The sequence below is a fragment of the Lepisosteus platostomus genome, chromosome 13, assembly GCF_059453375.1.
Source record: "Lepisosteus platostomus isolate fLepPlt1 chromosome 13, fLepPlt1.hap1, whole genome shotgun sequence".
NCBI classification, from domain to species: Eukaryota; Metazoa; Chordata; class Actinopteri; order Semionotiformes; family Lepisosteidae; genus Lepisosteus; species Lepisosteus platostomus.
The window spans coordinates 19,907,806-19,934,542 of NC_142623.1; the positions used below are offsets into that span (position 1 = coordinate 19,907,806).

The 26,737-nt window shown below is 41.0% G+C and overlaps 1 protein-coding gene across 11 annotated transcripts in view; it reads right to left on the bottom strand.

Annotated features, from left to right (window-relative positions):
* Positions 1-26,737, bottom strand: part of LOC148650192 (dynamin-2) — a 99,674-nt gene that overhangs the window by 6,741 nt on the left and 66,196 nt on the right. For 6 of the 11 annotated variants that reach the window (XM_088603760.1, XM_088603758.1, XM_088603759.1 and 3 more), the window contains 7 exons: positions 18,515-18,625; positions 13,357-13,466; positions 12,683-12,794; positions 11,208-11,372; positions 10,080-10,306; positions 9,534-9,779; positions 2,970-8,011 (listed from right to left, as the gene is read on the bottom strand). In XM_088603760.1, the coding sequence (XP_088459886.1) occupies positions 7,942-8,011; positions 9,534-9,779; positions 10,080-10,306; positions 11,208-11,372; positions 12,683-12,794; positions 13,357-13,466; positions 18,515-18,625 (1,041 nt within the window). In that variant the 3' untranslated portion in view covers positions 2,970-7,941. Of the gene's footprint in view, positions 1-2,969; positions 8,012-9,533; positions 9,780-10,079; positions 10,307-11,207; positions 11,373-12,682; positions 12,795-13,356; positions 13,467-18,514; positions 18,626-21,431; positions 21,462-26,737 lie in introns of those variants that run through there. The other 5 variants (XM_088603756.1, XM_088603750.1, XM_088603754.1 and 2 more) reach the window with 2 other exon arrangements.

Genomic DNA, 26,737 nt, shown 5'->3' on the forward strand with positions numbered 1-26,737 from the left:
CCGCCTGGAATTTCCTCCCCCTTAAACATTTGTAGTATCTCTGCAGCAGAACATAGCAGGAGCCTGGTTCAGGTCTTAAATTGAAGCTAACCCCCTTGGCCTTGAGTGTGAATAGTCAAATTTCTTATATTTCTTAATGTGTCCACTCAGAAGACAAACATATGAAAAAAAACAACCAAAAAACAGCTGGCGAACATGTTTTTTTGGTCTTCAGAGGTCAGATTTTTCAATTATATGCATGTCAAGGGCCTGGGAATGATTTAAAAACCTTGTTCTAGGTGACTATTAGCTTGGATACAAATCTGGGACAAATTGATCAATTAGAAAAAATTATACATCATGTTTTGTGAGGACTGGACCTGGAATGAAATTAATAAATTAATAAAAAATCATGAAAATATTGAAAATAAGAATAATAACCATTGCAATTTCTATAAAAACCTTTAGACACTGCTAGAGAGCCTTTATCTGCTGTTATTCAATGAAAATAAACCTCAGAGTTGCCTTCTGGTGTGGAAAAAAAGGTGCACTGATAAGTGCTGATTGATTACCCCTTCTGAGTCAATGATTGACAGCTAAAAATGCAGCCTGAAGCTTCTAGAGGAAGTCTCACCCCCTAAGGGCTCTTAATGGCTGAAAATACAATGAATGACAGCGGTTTTTACCAATCAAATCGCCTTATTTCTAGCGGTCGTTCTTCAAACATTTACTACGTAATCAATAACGTTTACTAGTCTCTAGCTCTTGAGATAAACTAGTCTGGGTTATGTTGGATATATATCATGCTCCAGAATAAGGTAAAAACATGAAATATATATATATTTGCTGGGTTTTGCTTTTGCGGTTTTGTTGGTATAAATGTATGATATTGACATGCTGTGCTGGCCAGGTGGCCGGGTGTTTTTATTGGGATTCTGCTAGTTCATTAATTTATTGGTTTATTGCATAATAGTCTCATGTCTGTGGAAACAAACTTTATGGTTTTGTTGTGGTGATATGGGAGAATACATGCATGTGAGAAAATTTGTGGCGCGGTTTCAAACAAACGTTTTTTATCTCGCGTTTATCTTAATAAAAGTGTCATCTGGGGAGACAGGAGTACCCCTCGGTGACCGCGATACGGAAGAACAGGACTAAAAATCTGCACCATATACTGTAGCAGCTGACAAATGTGACGTCAGAACCAATTTTTGCTTGAGTCAATACTGGCAAACAGGAGTAGGATTGAGGAGGCCTGCCTTCTGGGATTCCCGAGTTTGTCACCAATACTTACGGATTTGAAAAAGAATCCAGCAGGAAAAGCTCAATTTTTATCTTTTCTAAAATAGTATCTTTGGCATGATTCCCATTTGTATTGGGGCATTACAATGGATTATAAACATAAATATATTGGCTAGATGGGCTGAAGGACCTACTCTCATTTGTGGCTGTTCTTAATTAGGACACACAACAGAAGCTAGAGCAGCAAAATTCCTTCTTGGCTAGTCCATCTTTTTCCCACAATTGCTGGAGAAGCTGCTCCTGCCCAATCAGCAACAGCATTGTATCAGTCTATCAAGACCACTCTAACCTCTCTCTCAAGATCTGTTTATTGGATATACCCCTACTCAACCAAATGCTTCGTTCATACGGAGAAGAAAAGATTGCAGCTTAAATCCCTCTGGAAAGCAAGAAGGCAGTCATTTTCCTGTATTGCCAATTTCAACTGTTTCAATTTAGTAATTGGAGACTTAAGCAGAGCTGTAACCTTTTCAGATCTGAGCTCTCCAGGAGCCAGTAGTGCTAGACTAAAACCTTAAATACCTGTAAGAATTCTGAGATGGCAACCAACGTGCAAGTTAACAGATCTTCATCCACAAAGCTTAAAATAAAAATGATCCAGTTTTTAAGACTTGAACCCATTTCAGTTTGACAGGACAGAGATTAATTTTTTCCTATAAACATTTCAATGGTCACATGGAGACTTAAGTAAGTGACCACTGATGGCCACTTGGAATTCGACAAAGTGATCATGCTTTTAAAAAAACCCAAACTTTAGAACTGGGGTCTTCCTTTCTAAACCTGGGAAATCTCCACCCAGCAGGAGCTGTGGGTTATTAAATCAATTTATAAAGATACGGGACAATTCCATTGCAATCAATTAACCAGAATATTTGATAATTTAGAGACCACCTAGGACAGAAACCTAAGAACCCTTCAAGCACTCCACTCAAAGATCCAAGCTCTCTTGACTGAACAGATTACTTGCTTGGCTCATCAATACCAGGAGTTGCCAATCTTTGAAACGGGTAACGCAGAAGACTAACAGGATTGGTGCTCAAGACCAGAGCTCAAGGTTCCTGCTTTAGAGTAACTTGTATAACCTGCTGCAGGACTGAAGGTGGAGGCACTAATAAGACAATTGAGAAAAATAACCTCAAACCTCAGCCCTGCATAACACCAGATAAGAGATGGACGGAATTTAGCTTAGTCTTCTAGGATCCACAATATAGGATGACTGTGAATCCCAGAAAATACATTAAAATTTGCTTAAGATGCACAGAAGTTAGGTTCATCAACCTGAAATTTCTTGTCTAGGTACATGTTTGAAGTGGGTTAAGGAATTTAAAATTGGAAACCGAAAAAAAAACAGATGATTGTTTTTTTTGTTTTTTTTTGGGAGAAGGGACAAAATTTAACATGAGCCATCACAGAATTCTTAGAGAGACTACACCCAAGGAAACAAGCAACACACGTGTGAACATCAAGGGAAGTCACAAAACAACCGCCGTGCACAGAGAAAGGTGTATAGCCAAATGGGGGGGATTTTAAAATGATTTATTGGGGAGTGCCAAAGCAGTGCACACAATGGGGGCGTCCAAGATGATAGGTGGTTGTTTTGTGAGCTAGGAAACTGATTGAACACAAGAACACACACAGTGGAAGTGAGGGAGAACCACAACAAAGGAGCACAAAGAATAGACACCAGCCACCATAGAGATTCCCTTTATTATATACTTTGTTTTTTTATTTTTTTTATTAATTGCTACAGAGGCACTTACAAGTTTTTGTTTTGAATAAAGACACCTGTGGAGTTCTTCAATCATGAACACACGGTGATGTTGAGGGAGGACAGGAGGGTTGGTTCCCAACACAGGACAGACAACGAACGTGGTGTGAGAATTGTGGGCTGGATCTGGCTACAGCGACCCGAGCAGCAGCTGACATCAGCTCTTCCAGCCCTAAAATGTCCCAGTAGCATTTCTGTATTGCCTGGTACATGAAACCTTTTAGGCCCTTTAATGACCATCCTGCAAAAGTCTTGTTTGCAAACACTTCTTTAAAAAGGTTCAAAGAAGAAGCAGCAGTGAGACATCTGTTGACCAAGCCTAAAGGTAAATCTAATCCTCAGCAGTCATTTGTGACCTGTTAGAGCTCATCTACTCCACCTCCCTCCCAAAACATCAGTGCTGCTTTCTTCCCTAGACCATATAAAATGTCTACTGTGGTCAAGTTTAAAACTGCATGTCTGCCGTAGCCAGATCATTTTTTTCTGACACAAGGTGAGTTCTGAAGAACACTTGCTGTCCTCAAAGGCTCTGTTTAACCAGCACTTAAGAATGGACTACTGGACCTAAAAACTCATGCAGAGCTGAAGGAGGTAGATCAAAAGTAGCCAGAATGTAAAACAGTATTGAAGTGTCATTTTGCGTGCACCAGAGGCAGCCCTGGTTGATTTTAAAAGATCACCCCCAAAGGAACTGGAGGGATGGGATCTCCAGACAGCCCTGTCTGTCTTTGCTCATCTCTCATTGCAGCAGGAATACATAAGCAAAAAAAAAGAATCTCCCATGGCTGAATCTGGCAACTTGATTCCTGACTGCACTCTGGGCATTAGTGAGATCAGCATCTCTTAAACCCCCTTTCTTGGAATTTTGATGGGACATCACTAACCGATCAATTCTGTTACTTCCCACAGGGAATACACCTAGAGCATGAACCACAGCCTTGTAGGACAGCAGATGTGCAATGATAACTGGGACCTAGAACCCCATTTCAGTACAAGAGGAAACAAATACCCTTCACATTTACATAGGGGGTTTGACTCATTTCAGAATCCTGTACAAACTGTGCTGATAAAGCAGAAAAGCAGTATATACACATTTTGTTTTGCTTTTACACATCTGCCTAGGCAAAGTTAGTTCAGATAAGGCAACAGCCTAAAAAAATCCAGCACCTGATGTTGGTTTACAGAATAGTTTGCCCGCTGCTCACAAAACCTGAAATAGATCAAACTTCTGTGCAATGGGTGTCTTATCAGTTTCCTTAGTATAGTTGAAGAAAGAAGGAAATTACTAAGAACTGATAAAAAATGCCCCTTTCCTTTGGAAAGCTACGAACAGTTCAGCTGATCTCTTCTTCCTTTTTAACGCAGAAGTAGATACTTCTTACGGTTATATAAAACAAACAGGGCAAGGTTTAGGGTAAGTCTTGCTGACTCCCTCTTTAAAGGCTCTCTCTTGAACCACAGGAGAAAACAGCTGAGCACTGGGCACTCGTTAAGTTTCCTACTACTTTGAAAGTGTTTTGAATGGAACGATAAGACTGCATCCCCCCCAAAGTAAAAAAAAAATAGTGCTGCAAAGAGATCCGTCTGAGTGGAAATGAAAACCAATAGAAAATTACAAAAATTACCCTGGTTATAAATGATCATAACTGATACAATATGGTATTTAATACATTCCAGGCTCTAATAATAAATGGGTTAGTCTTTTTAAAGTAATTCTTCTGTCCAAGATTCTTTTATTTAGTTTTTCTTTTTTAAAAGTCTCCTCTTTACTCTAAAAAACAGCAGAACTGACTGAACTTCTGGGGGTGTTCATTTGAAATCTCCAGGGAAAAAATCAAAATGGTATTCAAAATGTCTTTCTGATTTTCACCAAATTCAAAGCCAATGTCTTGTCTATCCTCTTTTTATGAAAGTGCTTTGTAGGCAGAGATCCAACAGTACAATGCCATAAATTTACTAGCGGGCAATAATCAATATAAGCTCACCATTCTTGTTTGCTGCAAACATGAGAGGAGTCTTTGATCTTTTCCCCCTGTGTCCAGCTTTAGTTTGCTTTCAGAAAGGACAATTTTTCCAGTACACAGCAAGCCCTAGGAGACAGCAATCCTGACAACGACAACTGAAAAATCCATTTATAACACGTTATCATAATTGCACATCTAGAGATCTTGTCTTAATGATCTCAGATAATTACTTTTTCAATTCACTTTGCTACCCACTTTGCTTCAGTGAACTGGGGTTGCAAATGGGCAGCAAAACAAGCTCACTCTGTCCCTGCCTAACCTGGGCAATTCGCCTGCAGTTCTACTCCACACCTGGGAGGTGCATGGCTAAAACTGAAGGGCAAGACATGCAAGACTCATATCTGTAACTATCAAGCCAAAGGATTTCAGTTTTAATCCTAAAAAATCTGATAAAAAAACTAAAATACCACATTTGAGTTACAGTGTAGGAGCATTATGAACAAACACTTAAAAATAGCTCTGACCTGGAGTGATAGGTAACTACATGTTAAGGCTTATGTGATTATCAGATCGATAATCATCATTATAAAGCACGATTATCTGAGACAAAAAAGCATCATTTCTATTACTATTGCATAGATAGTAGGGAAGATTACATCAAAATCATCAAAAATACCTCAAAAATATATACACCTTTTTCCACACAGATTAGTTATAAAAATAGCATTTATTTGGAAAAAAATACTACTGGAGTGCTTTCTTTTGTCTCAGAGGTGGAAAGAAACTGCTGTCTATATTATGTCAAGCCACAGTGAAAAACTTAGGCTTGCTCAGTTACTTAGGCTTGCTAGTTTCCTTTGAACAACTAGAGACTCTGAACCAAGTTACAATTCAGTGTCATTATAAATGGCAACTGTTTAAGAATGTGCAGTCTTATTTGTTTACAAAATGCTAAGTTAGATTTAATTTTTCATGTTTAACCTATCCATTAAAAAGGCACAAGATTAAAAAAAAAACAGCTTGAGAAAAGGTATTCAAAAATGTGGTCTTATTTTTCAGATCTCATAACTTGTTCAACCAGCTGTAATTCCATCAGAAATCTTACTTAAAATGTCTTGTGAATTTCTTCAAGTTCTCTGATTTGTAACATTTTTACTTCTGTTTTCATGATTAGAAAAATAATATTTATAGCTAGGGATGTGCCTATCTAAATACATACACAGGTGTTCTAAGAAGCTTACAGGCAATTTCTCACAGGTTTATGAACTTGTGCATCCCAAAAGAAACACTGCAAGTTTTAAGTGCAATTAAGACAAAAGACTATATCTTTGTTATTTTCAACTCACTCGTAGCTTGCTGTTGCTGGCAAACTTGCAGGGTGAAAGGACCTTTTAAAAAGAAGAGTTTAATTCCTGAGGGGGACATAAACAATTTGATTCCAGTACTTCTGGCAGATAAAATTGTGATATTCTTTGTACCATCTTTTAAGAAAAGGCCCTTGGAAACTACAAATGTGTTACATAAGATTTTTTAAATGATTAGGAATGGCTGTCCAATCAGGGCTGCTCGGTGTAAAAAGAGAAATTTTCCAGAAGTGTACAGTCAATGCTGTTTAAAGGGGTCTTGATTGGGCTGCAACCTCAGCAAGAGGTGGGCAAGACTCAGATGCTGGCCAATCAGACAGGTGAAAAAATGATTAATTCCCTTCATGAGGGCCAATCAGATTAGCAGAAGAGAAGACACTCCCACAGAATGCACCAATCCAGTTCAAAGGGAGAGGCTAGGTCTATTTCCATTACTGCCACTTTACAATGAACCACCACTCCCCCCCCAACACACACACAGCTCTCATCACACTGATTATCCCCATAACCCTTCAGTTTGACATTAATTTGTCTCTGCTTTGCTTTTATTAGAAATTCCTTAAAGCTAGATACACTGAAAAAATTAATAGTACACATTTGTTGCAATTCAAGAAAAAATTAATATTATAACCTTTTTCATTTGATGAGATTTGAAAACCCCCAAAAAACACAAAGGATCAACTGGCTGAAGTGTTTTTGTGTATTGACAGAGGAGATCCAATCGATCTGGGAGGTGGTGGGTGGGGGTATTTGTGAGAGAGGGGAGGCCACAGAGCAATGGTTAATTCTAAGATCCCTCTAGGGACTGACAGACACATTGCCTGTTTAGGAGAACAAGCCATTTAAAGAAGAGAGCTTCCATGCACACATATGGGTAAACAAGGGAGATGGTTTGGAGAGGCTGCTGGTTTTGAAGGTATCCTTTCTCCTCAGCACAGCAAAGTGGGTTTTGCAGTTGATCAGTGAGGGAGACTGGACATGTCCAGGGTCTGCAGGAGAATGATGACTCCTGCCTACCTGCCGAACAGGTCCAGCACTCCACCTAGAGTCAGGGTGGGCTTTTCCACACTCCCTGGCTGTAGCTGCATCACATTTCCACTAGCCTAGGAGGCCCCCTGGTGGCCAACACTCAGATTACAATAGCAACTTCAAAAGGGGGCAGACCAGTCCTGCCTTGGTCTATCCTACTCTATTAAAAGATGAAAGAAAGTTGATGTAATCTCAGAAATTGATATTATTTTTATTTTTAAATCAAGCAGGCTCATCCACGCAATAGCAAGCAATCTGAAGTGTAGAGGCAATTAGGGTCTAAGCTAAAAGAAAAAATCTGTTGCATAATCAACCAGCAATGCATCTGTTCTGGATCCCAGGTCTGAAAAGCCTGACTGATGACTGTTTCCTCCTCGACAGGCAGTGTGCGGTTCAAGTCTGCAGTGGCAGGTCAGTGTCCTAACCTGTGGCCTCTATGAGCGCTTGCCCCCCCCCCCACCCCCTCCTCCTTCCTCTACCACCACCGGTGGCGACGCCACACTAGTACACAGGCCCACTTTGCGTCTCCCAGTGTCTAGTCTAGTAAAGAGGGCTCCGCCGGGCGGATTATGGTAGGTCTGTTGGGAGCCGCTGGGGGTCTTCGGCTGCAGGGAGATAAGAGTGAGAGAGCGGGGTGAGCAAGCGACGAGCCACACTCCCGCCACGAGACCATGAGCACACCGCTAGCACAGACGCACAGAGGAGCCGGGCAGTGGTGGGTGCAGGAGACGCCCAGCCAGATGCACACGGACACAATCTGGCCACTATTAACCCCACACAGCCAGGAAAAATAAAACCCAGCATTGAGCAAAACACGCAGATCAAGACAAGGGAGAAGACACACAAGCATGTAGATGAAGGTGCACGACACAAGCAGATTCCCCACAGAAATGCACAATCCTAACTATGGCTCTAACACACTTACATCTATAACTGCAAACAGAACCGGGGCTTTCCCATTATGTGTGATGTCTCTCGGCAGGAGAACAAATCGACGAGCTGGTTCTACAGGCTAATATTAGCTCTGCCTATACACTTGAGCTGATATAACATTATGTGGTCGAAAATTAGTCTGTGAAAACATTAGCGAAGGTGCTGGTATGCTGTGCGTTTTAGCAGCTCTTTTAATCTTGACATTTACAGACAAAATGCCTCAGTCACTCAAGGTTGGTTTTCAGACTAATACGCCTTTCAGAACATTTTCAGTTACTATGGGAAATGCTTTAGCTTGACAAAATGAGTTAAATTTACTCTGCCAGTGACTAAAATTTAACCAATCTTCCCAATAAATTAACATCTAGATATTTTAGTAACTGCCCTACTGTTATTCACTGTAGACAGTTAAACTTTAAATAATTTGGATAGATTCTTATTACTGTTTTCTTAAAACCTTTTGTTTTGGAAGGAACTGATTAATATGAAGTTGCCTTGGATATACACAATAATAACCTGTTTAATCTCCTAGTCGCTGTATGTTTCAGCGAACGCAGCATCAGCACAAAATCCTATCCTCCTACATGCACAAATGCAGAAACAGACTGACATCAACACTGGAGACAAATGGTTAACAAACACGGACACCCGATGACATACATCCTGGCAATAAAGCTAGCATTTAAAATAAAGCATTAATAAAAAAGGCAAAACAAATTCAAAAATACACAACAATTTCCCCAAGAATCTGCAGGGCTATTTAGTTAAATCTTGCTCATACTATAAGGCTGCGGTGTGAATTTAGTGATCCAATTTTGGAATGACTTGATTAAATCAGCACTTTGGGGAAGAATTAAATTAGAGAGGAAAGGGGCCAATTATTTTCAGCTCCAAATCAAATAGATATGATAATCAATTGGTTCTGATGACTCTGTGGCGAGACTTAAGTTGAGCATTGAAACCAGCAACTACCATTACAGTACCAGGCTGGGCCCAGTTATGCCCAGCTAATGTGTTCTGGTCGGATCAGATAACAGCCTCTCAGGTGTTCTAGGTACAAGAGATCATCTGTGAACTGGAGTTAGGACACGCCACCTAACACAAGAGCTACAAGCACAGGGTTCCTCGCTCCACACATCTGGGTGTCTGCTGGGACAGCTCTCTCACTGGCCAGCTGACAGATTTTAGTCTTACCTGGGAATACCAGGGGGGACGCCAGGGGGCACTCTGGTGGGCCGAGAGGGGATCTGCGGGGGGGCACTGAACGGATCCTGGTTCCCCAAGCCGTAGGTTGGCTGGGGGGGTCCAGGTCGTGAGGGGATAGGGGGTGCCCCAAAAGCCGGGGTGGGGTTGAGGGGCGGCCCTGGCGTTGGGCCCCTGACAGCTGGGGGACGACTGGGTGGGGGGGCCGAGCTGTTCGGCCTCCGCTGAGGGGTAGGACTGGAAAACAAAGACATTAAAATGTTTACATAAGCAGAAAACTAGTGTATCTTAAAATCCTGTGTTAAAATATTAAAAGGGGGCTTACGGTTTAAGACTTTGCCAGCTACCAGCCTTTTACTGCATAAAAATACATACTTGTTATAATACACGTTTTTCCCTTTGACTAGCCATTATACAGCAGTGAATTATTTTCCTTTTCAGAGCTATTACTTTATGTCAAAAGTCTTGACGTCTGTTCAATCTGACCAGTCAGAGCAAGCCTCAGACTGCTCTTCATTATGACACTGCCATGCTGACCTGGTCTCCTTCTGCATCCACCCATCGTCTACAGGAGGGGGCACGGGCACGGAGACGGTGGTGGTGCTGATGTCCCCGATGATGCTGAGCGCTTCCTTCAGGGCGTGGTACATGCGCAGCATCTCGTCACGCCGCTGCGCCTGGTCTGCAGACTCCTCCATCAAACTGTTTTGGTCCCCAGAAGAGTACAGGTAGGCCAGCAGCTCTGAGTGGATGAACTCCTTTGCCTAGACACGTAGGGAGGAAAAAAAGAGAAGAGCCTGTTACAACAGCTGCCACCGTCTGGGCTGATCAGAACTTGGAAGCTGAGCAAAGCTGGATCTGGTCAGTACCGCAATAGCAGACATCTAAACCAACACCAGATTACTGCGCAAGAGGTTTAGGTGGACCAGTAGGTGGCGCTTTTCCCTTCAGACCAGAATTTTTAGACTAATGCTACAGCCGTGACTGGGGACCTGGAGGTGCTGTGCTTTTTGATGAGATGTTAAACTAAGGTCCTGGCTACTTGGCCTTTAAAGATGGCAGGGTTCTGTTCCTAAGAGTAGCAGTTAACTGCAATCCTTGGGCTACTCTGGGCACCCCAATCCACTCTGGGCCTGTACTATCTAATATACACACAGTTGTCCCTTAATTCAATTGGTGATGTAATATCTCCCCTTTCCCCATAATGAGATGATGTAGTCATGGTGGGGAAGGGATGCATCATGGTGCCCAGGGCTGTGTGCTACTCAGATTTAGCAAAGTGGAATCCCTGCTGTTTGTAAGGTGCTTTAGGATCCTTTGGGGATGATCAGCTCTGTATAAAATACAATTACAAGTCAATCCATACAGACGATACCAGGGGTAGAATCTGTAACAATTTCAGGGAACACGCAAATTTGTCCATGTGCTTTGAAGTCCAGAAATAAGCAGCACAGTGTTCTGTGACTGGAGATGAGTTATTCATTGTTTTGGGAAAAGGATAATGGGAACTAACAAATTGTTAGAACACTAATTATATATAATTATTAAAAGGGACTTGGCATGCATTTTAGTGAAAACTCTTTCACTCTTTACGAATTTGTAAGATTTGCTACCTGATTCAATTCATGCCAATCAGATGAGGTAAAACCAAAAAAGGACACTTACATTGTTGATCATCAAGTGCATGATGGTCTTTGGCATGAGGTCTCTGATGGACTTATTGACGATGCCGATGTAGGAGTCCACCAGGTTGCGGATAGTCTCCACCTGTCTCTCCAGCTGGGGGTCCATGGAGAAAGTGTCGGCCGGGCCTGCCTCCTCGTTCTCTGCCTGTGCCAGACACACAGGTTAAATGGCTCAGAAAGGTTCAAAGGTCAATGCTTACATCACGCTTACCTGTGTGTCATTATATATCATGTACTGCACTATCCTGCAGGTTTTAATGGATTTCTACAGAATGAGTGTATGAAGAACTACAAGTGCATCTGTAATAAAGAAGCAACAGAAAAGAGTTGTGCAGTGGTCACTTAAAATGGGCACGATAAAGAGGTTATAGTACAGACTATCATTTCCAGCCTCTTTCTGCTTTGCTTGCATGTGCTCTCAAATGAGGTTTTGCCACCAGCCTGTGCCAAATAAACAAGCTGAAACAGTTTAGATGAAGCCTATGAAGAATATGTCTACTGGGTTTAAGGCATGAAACCTTACAATATAATGGAACTGTGAATTCACTTTCTGTCAATCTGAGAAATGTAAACTGTTTTACAGTTTTTAAATTTTGACAAAAGATGTGTCTGTTTAGGCAGGCTTTTAGTGTCTGCCTTTTCACCATGTTTTTTATCTCTATCTTTACTTTGATTTGTTATACTCTGTAAAACATCCCAAACACTGTTGGCGTACATTGGCACTGAAATAAGTCCTTATAATCCTTGTTGCAAAATAATAAACCTATGAAAATAACAGACTTATATTAAGAATTTCTTCTTATTAATATTAATATGCGCGAGTTGTTTGTCCAAAGTGATGCACCTATGCTTACATTTATAAAGTTGGGCACTTGACCAGCTGGGTAATCTGGGTAAAGTAGCTTCTTCAAGAGTATAAAATATAAAAACAAGGCCTTGCCCCTCAAGCTTTCAGTTACAAGTCTAGAGCCTATCAACTGCTCCAAAACGCTAGCATAAAAGTGTGTATTTAAAGCCTGAATAGGAATGACCGCTGCCACATAGCTGTAAAGGTTTGGAGATCTCCTGTCCCCTGTTTTAGTATGTCCACTGGGTTTAACATAACTTTAATTTTAATAATAGTTCTAGTCCTGCAACATACGGCTTCAAATGCTTACAACATCAACAGCATAATTGGTATTATTGCTACTGCTTCATCTTTTTAAATACTGTATGAGATTTAAAATACAAACAAGCCCGACTTTCTGTTCCCCAAATGTCAAGGGACTGAATTAAAAGAATCTGTGTTTGGGCGGCCTGACTTACATATGCACCCCTAAGAGTTCCAGGGGTAGGGGTATAAAGCAAAATAAAATGGCCAGTGATTCTGCACAAAACATTAACGCCTCCTCCGAAGTGTCCCCTTTAAAATTTAGGGGGAGTTATACACATGACTTATTGTAGACTCCTACTTACTTGGTCTTTCTCTGGATAGACCCCTGCTCTCAAAAAAGAAGCTTTCCAGCTGTCCACATCCTCCTGGGAGTCGCAGGCGAGTTCAATCTGCCGCAGGTCCTTATAAACATTCCTGTACGGCAGACACAGATAGGCCTTTTAGACAATATGATCAGCCTGATCTACTCCTGGCATGCTCACTAACAAGACAAGCCAAATGGTCTCTCATTTTTTGCCTAATGCTCTTTTAGTCAGGGGTGACTCTCCTGCTAGCCAATAGGGGCTCACTGGGCAGTACATGACAGCAACATGATTGGACTACTGACCTCTGGGCGTGTCAGAGGAGTAGGAGTGAGAACCAGTGTATGCACTTTCCTGATGCAGTGCAGGAGCTCCGGTGGTATGCTCTGTCAATTAACGACTGCCAGCTCTGAACTGGGTGGGTATAAAACTAAGTATCTGACATAATGCAGATTCCTATAGCACAGCAATGTACACAAACATCTGCCGATGAATCTACAGAGTCTTGCTTGTAAGTTCAGAGTCCAATCACAAGTCAATGGGAGTTTGATTCATTTTCATCTTAACCCTGAAATATTCTGCTTTTAAAAACCAGCATTTTGCGGTTGCAGAAATGCTTCACCATTTTCCCGAGATCCATACAAAAACAGATAAAGACTTGCTCGGCAGCTCACCTCTGCTCGGTATTAAAGATGGCAAAGGTGTGCTTGGTGGACATGAACCCTTTCTCCACATCTCTAAGCTTCAGGTTATCCAAAGGCAGCATGTACTTCTTCTCCTTCTCCTGCGAGATGAGACAGGTGACGACGTTGAGTAAAAGCAATAGTATTCCATCAACAATCTATTTTTATGGATTTCTGGCATTAATAATATGAGCAAATGTCAAATAACAGTCAAATTATCCCACCTGAGTACTTTCATCAGTCATCTGCATCAGGTTCTGCATAAGGCTAAATTACAGGAAACAGTTTTGCATTTTGTGCATGGTGTTGTCTCTCTGTTGAATTACCTGTATATCCCAGTTGCTTTAATTCACCTCTGTATGTGTAATCTTTATGTTTAAAAGATTGAAACCTTGTTTTTTGTTTACACACTCAAATCTATCTGATTTGCTGCAAGGTTTGATGATATGATTCTATTAAGTGAACAATGGAAGAAAATAAACATTGCCCACTGTCCTTTAAAGTTACGGTTAACTCCTTATTGTGTGAAACACCGATGTACTGGACAGTATAAGACGCTGGGACATGAATGCATTGTATAAAAAAACGATCACTGACCAAGTATAATGATGGGTGTAATGGCTTGAATAATTTGGCTGTTCTTCAGTGTGGAGTGAAACAGGAAAAAAAATACTCTTTGTTGTGTATGAATTTTATACAGAGTTTCTCATTTCATCACTATACGAGTTTATACTAACTTCTTTTGTCTTCATACCGTACATACAGGTTCTTTGCAGTATTAAGTATGGTCAATGTTGTCAGCCCATAAACAGTTCTATTGCTGTATGGTTTAGAATAGAAGCGAAAACCAAGATGCTTTCACTCGATCACAGATTACAGGAATTTGACAGGACTTCCCCTTCAGCCAATTGTGAAAGTCCCATTTTGTTCTCTCTAACCAATCAGAGGAGCTGGAAGGGACAAAGGGGTGGAGCAGGCAAGAGGTCTCCACCAATCACCAGGCAGATTTCACTTCTAAAAATTACAACAAAAAAAAAACATTTGGAAGACCACCAAAGCTGTGCTACTGAGATGTAACAGAAGAGGAGGGGAAGGGACTAGGAGTGGAAGGGGTGTCAACTTTTACGGTTGATAAAAAACATCTGGAAGTGTTTATACCACAGGGGCTTAACTCCAGATGCTGAGATGTAGAGAGCGCACAAAAATCCAAGTCCCCAAGCCTGACGTCACCTCTGGGAACTCACCCCCTCCTCGTTTCACCACCCCCTCTATGATTTCCTGAAAACTTTAAATGTTTCGTCCATGCTGCAGAATATCCTAGCTGCCACGTCACTTGATCAGGGCTAACGCGACATGAACTGCAAGCTATCTGGGCTCTTCTTGGGTTTTCGCAGATCATTTCGTCTTGGGAGGGGGAGGAGTGGGTATTTGTACATTGTACAGTTTCTTCAAGAATAAAAAAAAAACTTCTGCAACTGATCGTCTTATAACAACTTCTAAGATCGCTAGATGAATTTTTGGGGAAAGAGTGAAATATGTGGATACATGAGTTGGAATGTATGTGAGCAAATGTGTGGAATGGATCTGGACGCTTCCTGTTGCTTTTAAGACCCACTTTAGGCTTTAGCAGAAAAGTGTAAAGACATGATCACAATGCTGACTCTAGAGTCTTTGTTCTCCAGAACTCCTGAAGATTTGGCTTACGAATACGCTGCCTGGGATCCCACACAGCACCGGTAAGATTTCTTCTGTACTATTTTTGTTTTAGAATTCAGATAGGCTTTGATCTGAATCAGCTCATTGAAACATAAGAAAAAAATAACTCCCACATGGTCTTTGAGGGTGGAAGAGAATAGTAGAAACAAGTGGTGTATCAAATTAAATATTTAAGTTGGTATCCCAGTTATATCTTTTAATTAAGCCTAAGTACTTTTCAGTACTTTAAAAGCCAACAGATCAAACTGTAGTGATCTGGTGGAAGTGGTCCCGGTGCTGTGGGTGTTTGAAGAGTGTGTGTCTGTGCACACGGAGGGAGCCTGTGCTGAAATGATTTCAACCAACATCTGAAATCCTACTGTATTTTATTTTACATTGCATATGCCTAAATGCAATTTGCAGTATGCTTATCTAACATCTACCCATTATACCTTATCGGTTCTACAGCTGGTGAGACTTTCTGTAGTGCCAAACTGATGCCTTAGATTGTTTCCAATGAGATTTGAATGAAAAGAAGAAGATTGTAAACTACTGTTCTTGAATAACTCACAAGAACATGGCACACTCAATTCAGGGTTAACAGGGGTAACATCAAAGTTACACTGGCAGGCTCAGGTATAATAAAACATCCAACGGAAGCAGTTATATTAAAAACCTTCCAGGCTTTCAATAATTTGTGAGTAATGTGTAATTTGCTTATGTTAAAAGACCTGCCAAGAGTTTTTTTTTGTGCGTGTAATTTGCAAAGTTGTCCAACAATATGTAAGTAAATAGTATATACAGTTCATCGTTTTAAAAAGAAAAGCGAATTGGCACTGTAACAATATCAGGTGACTTTCGCAGTATTTTCAGTAGTGACTCAATGAAGGGGAAATCCAGTTAGGTCATCAGTTGTGACCAAGACTAATGGATTGTAAATGAATGGAAAAATGAGAAGACATGAATCGGCCTAAATCGCCCACAATTACATGCATTTCTAATCCTCCACTGCAAAGTCACTGAAAAGCTGTATCTGCCAGCTCATTAAAACTGTAGTCAAGTTTCAGTAAAAGTTAAAAAAGGTAAACCACTTCACAGGTTTTTTCCATTTAACATAGTTTGAACAGAATCAAACACACCCTAACCCAGGGGTATTCCAACTCTGGTCCTGAAGGTCCACACACTAATTATTAAGTACCTAACTGAAGCCTTAACTAATCTACCAAAGTTTCTTGTTTGAATATTTTCATGTTTTTGTTCTACTCAAAAGCTAAGGCTTGGGAAAAGCAATAAAAATCTTACTAAGGAAAAGCAATACCTTAAAAGGTAACATCCAACTTGTTTGAGAACTGACAATTAATTAGCTCAGATTATCAAATCAAAACTAAGGACTCAATTGTGTAATATTTGTAACACTGTGTGGCTGGAAGAAAAACCAGCAGGTCTATGGTCACCCCCTAGGACCAAGACTGGGAACTCCTGCCCTAACCCACTTCTGTCCCCTCTCTGTAGGTGTTGTATTTCCACCAGGAGAAGAATCAGTGCCAGGCCAGAGCCATGCAGACCTCATTCCCCTTCGCCTCCCCAGTGTTCAGACTACCTGTTCATTAGGCTATGGGTGTACAGTAGTCTGCACATTGGTTAGGCTGGGCAGGGACTAGCTTCAAGGAGCCAAAAAACCTTATGCAGAGACTGCTACGGACTTCAGTGTCACAGTGCAACTCAACTACTGTACCTCAGTACAAATCAACTGTTTTTCTGTAGTGTTAGTGATGGTCCTCAGAATTCGGCTGCTTTCTCTCCTTATTTCCATATAAATATGCCTTTGTTATTCAGTCCTGTTTTCTGATATACCTATTCTTGACTGGAGTATTCAAAAAAGTTGATCCAGAAGTATAATCATTCCGAAAGGTTTGATTCTAATAGAAGAAACAGGAGTTTAAATTTTAGAATGTTAACTGATTTCTTTAAACTCAGGGGTAATTCTTATGATTATGTCAAAAAAATAATTGTTGGAAGCCTACAGAACTTGATTGTTTTTTTACTTCAAACCTTTAAATATTAATAATGAGAAAGGCTGACTAATTCAAAATAAAGACTCATGGCACACTAAAACAAATAAATTAAATTATCACATCAGTCAGTTGTGGTGTAATGACTATGTTTGTAACTTTGGACCAGGTCTGTCTGCGTTGCCGTTTAGGAAACTCTTAAAACATGGAGGGCTGAGTACTTCCTGCAGACCTGGCAGGGATCGGAGCCGAGCCTGTGGTGGTGGGGTGTGGAGGGGGGTGGTCTCACATGGGCAAAGGAATTTCCTTAAAGAGATCTCCAGCAGAATGCGAGCACAGACTCCAGCCTCTGCTGCAGGCTCTTGTCTCCTCTCCTGCGCATGCACAGAGCATCATTCAAAAGGCGTGGGTGCTGGATTCAATTTTGGACAATTACAGAGTGCAGGAAAAAGCAGGGCGGGATGCTTCTGACTCTAGAGGATCTGTTAGCACATGTGCATATTTAACAAATTTGTGTTATTTGCCCTTAACTGTTAAAAAGCACACTCTGACTTCCAAGGACAGAAGAAGTTGTCAGGTTTTGAAAGGGAGAGTGCAGAAGATTTGGGGACAATCTGAGATCAAATAAAGTGCCACTAGACAAAAGCGATGGAAAAAAATAACATTCAGGATATTCCTCAACAGCTTGTTTCATCTGGGGATGTAAAGAAACCAGAACACGACATTGGAAATTGTCTAGGGCCCTAATTAATCAACCTTTTTTTTTGTTTGGGTTAAAAAAATCTCCTCTTTAAATTAGGATGATTTCACATATTTCCCTGCATTCAGGCATTGTACATCTGTCCAACACAGGTAGTTCACAAATTTAAAGTAGCTAAGACCTTGCTGCAATAATAGTCAAAGATGCACCAATCAGCTTGGCTGAAAACAGACCTTCCCCTCTAAAAAAATTCAAATTTAAGAAAACAACAGGTATACAATATGTAAACAGGATGTTGTTGCTCATTGCTGCTGTTTATTTGAACAGTCGCCCAAAGAGCAAAGCAGTAACACAAATGTGTCTTTCCCTGCTGTATTCTGAGTTTTTTTTTTATTCTAAACATCCAACTGAGTTACTATAAATGTTACATTTACAGTAGGACGACACTTGGGCATATTCTTAAAACACAAAATGGATAGGATAAAACATGGTATAGTAATATCTTAAGCCCTAATATAAAGTACTGTATATGAGACACAACAGAACAAGTGTGCTGTCCAACAAAAGCCCCGAAACAGGTATGATAACCTGCTTTTATCAGTCCAATTTTTATACATACAGGAATTAAACTGTGTATCAGCACCGACCACAACATTTAACCAGGCCAATCGAGAAGGGCTGGTCACGCTAGCTACAAGTCCCAACCACCACCCAAAAAAAGATACCACTCCCTCCCACTCACCTCTTCATCCTTGTACCAGGACAGAGACTCAGCAGTCAGCACAAACCAGTACTCCTTGGATCCTCCTTTCATGATGCTGATGTTGATGGTCAGCCAGCCCCGACGGATGACCTTAGGAAAGAAGGGGAAGATGGTGGAAAGGGGGAATGGGACAGGATGGGATCATGGCGAGGGTCAGGGCAGGGAGAGGAAGGGGGGTAAGGAGAGTAACACACAGGAGTGGGGGGTGGGACAAATGGTGACAGTGTCACGAACAGCAGGTGGCAGCTTGTGCTGTGGGAGACTGGCTTCAGTAGACAGCCAAGCCCGGGGATCGTGGGTAACTGCTCACGCTTCACATCTGGATCTACATCACTTGAGTCTCTCTGATTGCTCTAGCCACTCCCACTGTCCCACACTATATATCAAGACTCTCGGGCTGTTTCATTATTGCCATTTTTCTCTTTTTGCTGAAACTATTCCAACAAAGGCAAAATCGTGGAACCCAATGGAGTCCTGGGCTGAAGAGAAGTTGAAACAGACACAGCTGCGCAATGGCACTGAAGATGATTAAACCTCAGAACAAGGGAGGCCTTTTCGTTAAGTCAATTATTGGAATTCTGATGCGCTCAGCCTCATCTGATGCCAGGACGGAACCATGGGATTCCAGTGCTCTGCCTTGGGATCTTTCCGACTTCTTGAAGCAGCCAGGACAGAAGAAAGGTGAGCGACACTTAAAGCTGCACAAAGATGAGATCCAAATTTTAAACACCTGACGGTTTGGGCAGCATCTAAGTCATGATCAGTCACATGGAAACGTCACAAATGCCCTATGAAGAAATCATGACGCGGGTTTCTAAAACTGTACTATTAACTTCAAAGACTGTTAACCACACAGGTACCACATATAGATTTGAAAAAAAAAATGGAATGCACACACAACTGAGGTCCTGACCAGCAGCAAAAATCAGTGAAAGCATTAAGGTGGACTCTCTACTTCAAATACATTTATTAGAACGTCAAAGCGCCAGTATACACAAGCCTTCGAGACATAACAAGCAGGTTGTGTATATTGAAACATAGCAGAAATAAAAAATAAAAATTTTTGAAGTAGTGAGTTCCAGTTCCTCTTACTGCTTTCACTATATGTGTTACCACATAATAATCCTGGAAGATACTTATTAAATGATTAAATACTTGAAATATTTTTTTTCAGAAAAATGTATTTTAAAGATAAATGGGACAAAAGAGAGAAATGCAGTTGAAACTTGAGCAGCAATAAAGAGATTTGAGATATTTTAAAAAATGGCATGTACATTGACATCAATTGAAGGGAAGAGAAAGCAAGTAGCATTAATACACTTTAGAAAATAGACAACAAAATTTGATCTAATCAGGTATGTTACATTTCTCTTAACAATGCTGCATGCAATACTTTTTAATGAAGATCTTATAGGTACCCGTCATTGAAAATGAAGAAAAAATCCATTGCACGTCTACACTGACGTAAAATTGCACCTACACTTCAAGTGTGACTTCCAAAATTGTGTAAAAAGCACAGAGTGCTCCAGAAGTGTTAAACAGCATGAACGTAGCAGCAGCTTTCCAACAACTGAATTAAACTGAATTATATCATTTCAATTACGATTCTGTTTTTTATTATGAAAGAAAATGAAAAGGCTGTGTAATATCAAATATCAAAAACTGACAAAATATTACAAGTTTTTACAGAAGAGCCATTTATAAGCACACGCCCTTGACAGTCTGGGCCGATGCTCTTTGTTGGGGAACAGGCTGTTAGGCGTCAGTGTGTTAGCGGAAGCTACCCTACAGGTTACAGCCTAGAACTAGTCATGTTAGTCATGGTTAAGACAGACGCTCCAAGACAGGGTTACACAGGCAGCCCTGGGCGGATCAGGTGGACCGTTCGTTAGGGAAGCAGGCTGACAAGTGACAGAGGACGAGGAGGCCTGGAGGGGAGTTACAGTGCTGCATTAAACGAAAGCCCAGGAGCAGGTGGTCTTTGGGGGCTGGTAGGAGAACACACTACTGGCTTTGTTAATGGGGTAAACCGAAAGCCACAATCAGGTCAGGCTGATTCACAGCAGTTGTTTCAGCTTCAGTCTTCCTGTACAGAGAGTGCTACAGCTAATATGCCGCTTTGATTTTTATTTTGGGGGGTGGGGGCGGGAAGGGGTGATACAGTATGTAGGGAGATCAAGGGTGTTTGCAGCCCCTGCTGTGTGCACAGCCACTGGGATGGGCAGAGACTGCTTCAGAGGCATGCACCTCAAGCTTCCTTCAGGGTGAGTTGGTAAAACACAGGCGCAGACCCACACACGCATCCGCACGCGGACGGTGTGTGGATTGGCGCCTTGTAGGAAACGCTGAATACAAAAAAAAGAAAACATTAGGCAAGGCAGGACTGAACTGCAGCCTGACCCATTTCAAGATCCTGGGGGACCGATTCGAATTAAAGCAGAGAAAGAACATTTTAACTTCCTCTACAGGGGTTGAAGCAAATCAAGGCAAGTACATGGCAGAGCACTGCCCTTGTGCAGGCTTAGGGAAGAGTTAACTGCCTGTAAAACTGATGCTCTTTATACTGAGGGGGATCTGAAGCTGCCCCCAGGATAGAGGCCTTCGCCATTCTGAGCCACTCCAAAGCCGAAGGAAGTGCCTTTTCTTTCTAAATTCCAGGCACGTCCACAGTTTCCCCCATCTGGAGGTGATTTGCAGTGACGAGACCACAAAGCAATGAGTCCAGCCTGGGTTTTGTTATTTGTTTTATGCATCACTTTAACCCTTCGTGCCACCATCCTCACACACACACACACACAACAGTTTCAACACAGTTTGCCAGGACTCAACTTCCAAAACAATTAAAAATGGAACACAAGGGAAAAAAAAACACTAAACAAAGTAACTTAACTCATACAGTTTGCCTTGCGTGGGAAAGGCCTGAGCCCTACAAACAAATTGATAAGGGGGGCTGGTTTTTGGATTGTTTTAAAAATTTTAAGAAGTTAAAAAAAACACAACAGGGTTCAGAAAAGAACCGTCTGAAGTGGGCTGAAAAGCCAAGCCAAGAAACAGGACAGCAAAAGGAGGAACAGAGCAGGAAGGAAAGAAAGCTATTTCTTTAAAGTTAAAACATCCAATTGGACCCAGTAACTGGTCAGCAGTCTGGAAATCCTGAAGCAAAATCAATACAAAAAGCATCTTAACACTTACAGCTGTTTCTAAAGCACAAAGCAGCCGGTTCTATGTAACTTATGGGACTGCTTGTGTAAAAGCAACCAAACAAAACAATGCTGATCTTTTAATACAAGTATCCTTGGAGAGAAGTGAAATAGGGATTCAAGAAATGTTCTAGCACCATGAATAAAATAACACACAGTTTAAGATCACCCAAGCTACATCAAGACACACCAAGAACGACCAAGATAAAGAAAACCTAGTTCAAGTCACTTAAAAACACCCAAGGAATGTATCAACTGACACGAAAAATACTGAGCTCGTGCTCGAGGATCATGTTAAATATTGTACCACTGTTGCAGCACCCTACAAAACTTTTTTTATAAAAAAAAGCTCAAAGCCTGCTATCATCACTAGGAAAGAAATTTGGACAGAAGTCTATCTTTTAAAGTTGAGATCCATGCACATAAACCATTTCCCTCCAAAGGTAAATTTATGTGAGCAAAATTAAACATCTGCCCTTCCCACAGAGCTGCACAACAGCAGCACCTGAGGGAGTCTGAGAGAACTTGCAAGGACTTCTGAGTGTAGTGCACAGGCAAGTAACTCCTATTTCACTTTACTTCAGCAAAGACAGTCTGCTAATTTTTTTTAGCAACACACTGCTATTATTGGGCCGAGATTTTACCTCAAGTCACATCTGTACCCATTTATACAGCTGGCTATTTTCATGAGAGCAATCTAAGTGATGCACATCAGCACCCTATTTGGAATTTTGAACCCATAACCTTGAAGTGCCAAATGCAAAGCCTTAATAAGTTCACACTGCTGCCACTTAAATTGACCCTCTATCATGTAAGTGACCCAATTATGAACATTGCGCTTACCTTACATTCTATTACCAACTGTTCAAAGACGGGTGGCACAGTGGTGCAGTGGTTAGTATTGAGGCCTCACAACTCTGGAGCCCCGGGTTTAATTCCTGGAGTGCTATCTGAGGAGTCTGCATGGTTTTGTATGGATTTCCTCACAAACTCCAAAGACATGCTGGTAGGTGAACTGGCTATTGTAATACTGGGGCTGGTGTGAGTGTACAGTTGTTTGTGTCTGTGCTCTGCAAAGGAAGGGTGTGGGGTGCATTCCTTGCGCCCAATGCTCCATCAAGTGATATAATGTAACAGCAAAGGCTGTCCAGCTATGATGCAGATCAGGAATCTGTCTCTGCTCAAGAATCACTTCTGCAGCACTTTTTGGTTGATCAGACCACTTCAAATTCAGATGAGACAGTAGAAAATTTCACAACAGTAAGATTTTATAAGCAATGGAGGCAATGGTGGGAAAAGAGAAGATTTGATAGAGCGAATTATTAATTCCATCAATATCGAACAAAAATCCAAACTCGACAGCAGGGAAATTGTCCAAGTTAATGCACACTGTCCTTTAAAACAAATTCAACATAAAAGCTTTACGGCACTTGCGTGGAACTGTTGCAGTTTATCCTCTACATTGTCTATGTTGTAACTGATTGGAAAGAATATATACAATGTTACAAGGTGACAATGTATAAAATTTCAAATTTAAAGAGTTAAATTTACCCGCAGTGTGGGCAAGAAATAATATAGAAATATGTTACAAATATAGGGTAGTTTTCATACTGGAGGAGGATATCCAATAAAATTCTCCATTTTTTTTCTTCAAACTCTACATTAGTAACTCCTTACTGAAGTTACTGGCTTCTCAACATCATGTACAATGCAGTGCAATGTGCAGTACTTTTGTCGAAGCGTTTGAAAGTTGGATGATGGAAAGTTGGATTTGAAAGAGAAATGCACGTAACCCAAGATAAACACTGACTGGTTCTTTTGTAATAAGCTGTTGTACTTTCTAAGTAGCAAAGGTTAAGCAAAGCATTTCTCTCCAGTCTTGTATCTTGCAGGATAATAATATTATTATTATTATTTCAGGTGGGTAGCTGCGTCAGCATGCGTAGGCTGCAAAGGAACAAGTAATAGGTTTATTCCATGCTGAAAAAAAGAAGAAAGAGAACACAACGTTTCGGCCGTGGAGCCTTCTTCAGGTGTGAAGCCTTCTTCTTCACCTGAAGAAGGCTCCACGGCCGAAAAGTTGTGTTCTCTTTCTTCTTTTTTTCAGCATGGAATAAACCAATTACTTGTTCCTTATTATTATTATTATTAACTGCTTACACTTATATAGCGCTTTTCTGGACACTCCACTCAAAGCGCTTTACAGGTAATGGGGTCTCCCCTCCACCACCACCAATGTGCAGCATCCACTTGGATGATGCGACGGCAGCCATAGTGCACCAGAACGCTCACCACACATCAGCTATTAGTGGGGAGGAGAGCAGAGTAATGAAGCCAATTCATAGATGGGGATTATTAGGAGGCCATGATTGGTAAGGGCCAACGGTGCCTCTTTACAGTATATCGTCCTGTATAGTGTATAGTGTTCTAATGCCCCGTCACTATACTGGGGCATTCAAACCCACATGGACTGCGGGGTGAGCGCCCCCTGCTGGCCCTACTAACACCTCTTCCAGCAGCAACCTTAGTTTTTCCCAGGAGGTCTCCTATCCAGGTACTGACCAGGCTCACACCTGCTTAGCTTCAGTGGGTTGCCAGTTGTGAGTTGCAGGATGATATGGCTGCTGGCAACAAATAATTGTTTACTATTTAAACTGGTTTATTTGGAACTAAAACTGAACTGAAAAAGCTTAAAGCTTATGGGAGTCAAAAAGACGACTTTCAAACAGCCAGAACATTAATTACAGAACTATGGAATGGACACTTTCCATTCATTCACAGATTGAATAATGTATTAGGTTCTACAGATCAATGACAACTGCCCAAGGTTAACAGATGGATTTGAACTAATGAGAACTACTACTGGGTAAAGCAAAGTGCGATCACTCTGAAAAGATTTCAAACTCTTATTGTATACTTAACAACTAATGAAAAGGGTAAGGTTTAGCCATCGACAGCTAGAAATCTCTTTAGAAAGAGGGCTATTCTAGCACCTGAAAAGACATTCTGGACTCTTTTACACAATTCATTTGTTAAAATTACATAGTTTCAGCACTTTGACACATCTGTATGTTTGGTAATAAGTACATACAGATCTGATGTCCAAAAGCTGTAAAACAAAGAATTATTATAAATCAAAGAATTTCTTCTACTGATTTGAAATGTTGATTAAAAATCACACCAAACAGAAAAGAATGCAAACTTTAATCATTTTGATTCATAGGAGGATTAAGTTCGAATTCTGAGAGGCAAAACTGATTCCAGAGGAAAAAGTACCTTGTGTTAGTAACAATTTTATTGACCGTTTCAAGAACATGCTAAACATGTACAATTTATTAAAGTACAGGGTGATTGCAAAGGCTGCCATTTCAGGCACTTCAGCTAATTAAAGTAACACTTTCAATTTCAAAAGTGACCACTATTTGGTCCTGGAGAAACATGATCCAGCAGGTTCATTCCTAACAATGGATTAACTGACCAAACACATAGCCAGCTCACGTAATCAAAATAGCATAGTTCTTTTGTCAGAAAGACTTTCAGAATCTGGGGAACCATTATTGTCCAGAAGAAACAGGGCCAACCCGTCTCTGACCATCTGTCTGACGTCCTGTGCACCCTGAGAGTTCACCTTGAGAGTTCAGTGCGGAGAACCGCCGAGAACAGCAAAGCTCACATATAACCACATCTACCCCTATACTGCTGCATACTGTACAACACTATAGAATGTGTGGTTAAAATACTTTATCACATAAGGGAGGGTTACTTATGTATTACCACACTGGCCTTAAACAAATAATAATATTAACCAACTAAAAGAAATCACAAACCTATAATAATCACCTAAAATAAACACAAATCCCTCCTCTGTGTCAAGCCTGCACATTCTCTCTCTGCCTCTGTGATTAGCACGCCCCACTGTAACCAGGAGCATATGTTACAGTATAAAAATCCGACCACATTGAGACATGGATTTGCTGGGTAGTAGGTAGTTGGGCAGGGAAAGGCTCACTCACAAGTCGGATTCGTTTCATTATCCGACTCTTAAAATATGCAAATTTGCAAAAGGTAAATCAGTAGATGTCAAGACCCTAATGCTCCTGGACTTTTTTCTCTGTGTGATTGGGAAGGTTAAAGTCATTGCAGAAATAAAAAATCTGAAGCAGGGAAGTAAACTAAGCTTGAGCAAATCGGTATCCGTAAATTATTTTCACTGTTGAAACATACTAAGGGTTCAGCCAATGGCAAAAGGCACATCTCACTCATTCTCTTCCAGAAGTTGTAGAGCCTGGAGGAATCTTTCAGAACTGCACCCTTTCTTTGCTGGAACAGGTCTGTCTGACTAATCCACGGCTGACATTTCATACGAAGACAATAGAATCTAATCCCTTTTAGCTTTTTTCATCCAGATATTTAACTCTACACTTCAGAAGAAAACATTCTCTAAAAAAATGAAACCTTAAGGTTTGGAATTTCTAGATCTGAACTACATAATCACCCTTTACTTTAGGACCGACAATCACAAGAGATTTCCAGACCACTAATACCAGTAAAGCGGTAAAGGTTAGGTGGGAAAACAGCCACCTCTTAAAAAAAAAACTGTGGAGAGAGTAGATATCCTACATGTAAGAATCTAAAGATCAAATCTGAAAATAAATTTTCCTCTTTCCTCCTTGGGACCCAGATTTCAAAGGAAATCAACAACCAGACACACACAAAAGGAAAATGTTTGTTTTCCAATTTTCTTGTTTTTGCGCACCACTCCCCATGGAAATTCAACATCTGTCACAAGTCACAAGGCAAACCTGTAACCAGACCCACAGCGATGGACAGCAGGGATTCACCTAGCGCAGGGGAACCAAGGCCTCAGAAATGGGGGCAGAACCAGGACTGAACAAGAGTGAAGAAACTCCATTAGGGGTGAGGTGGTTGTTCTCACTAAGAAACTTGGAAGCTTTGCATCACATTCCCCACTCTATCCATTTCCAAACTTGTTTTCTTTCAG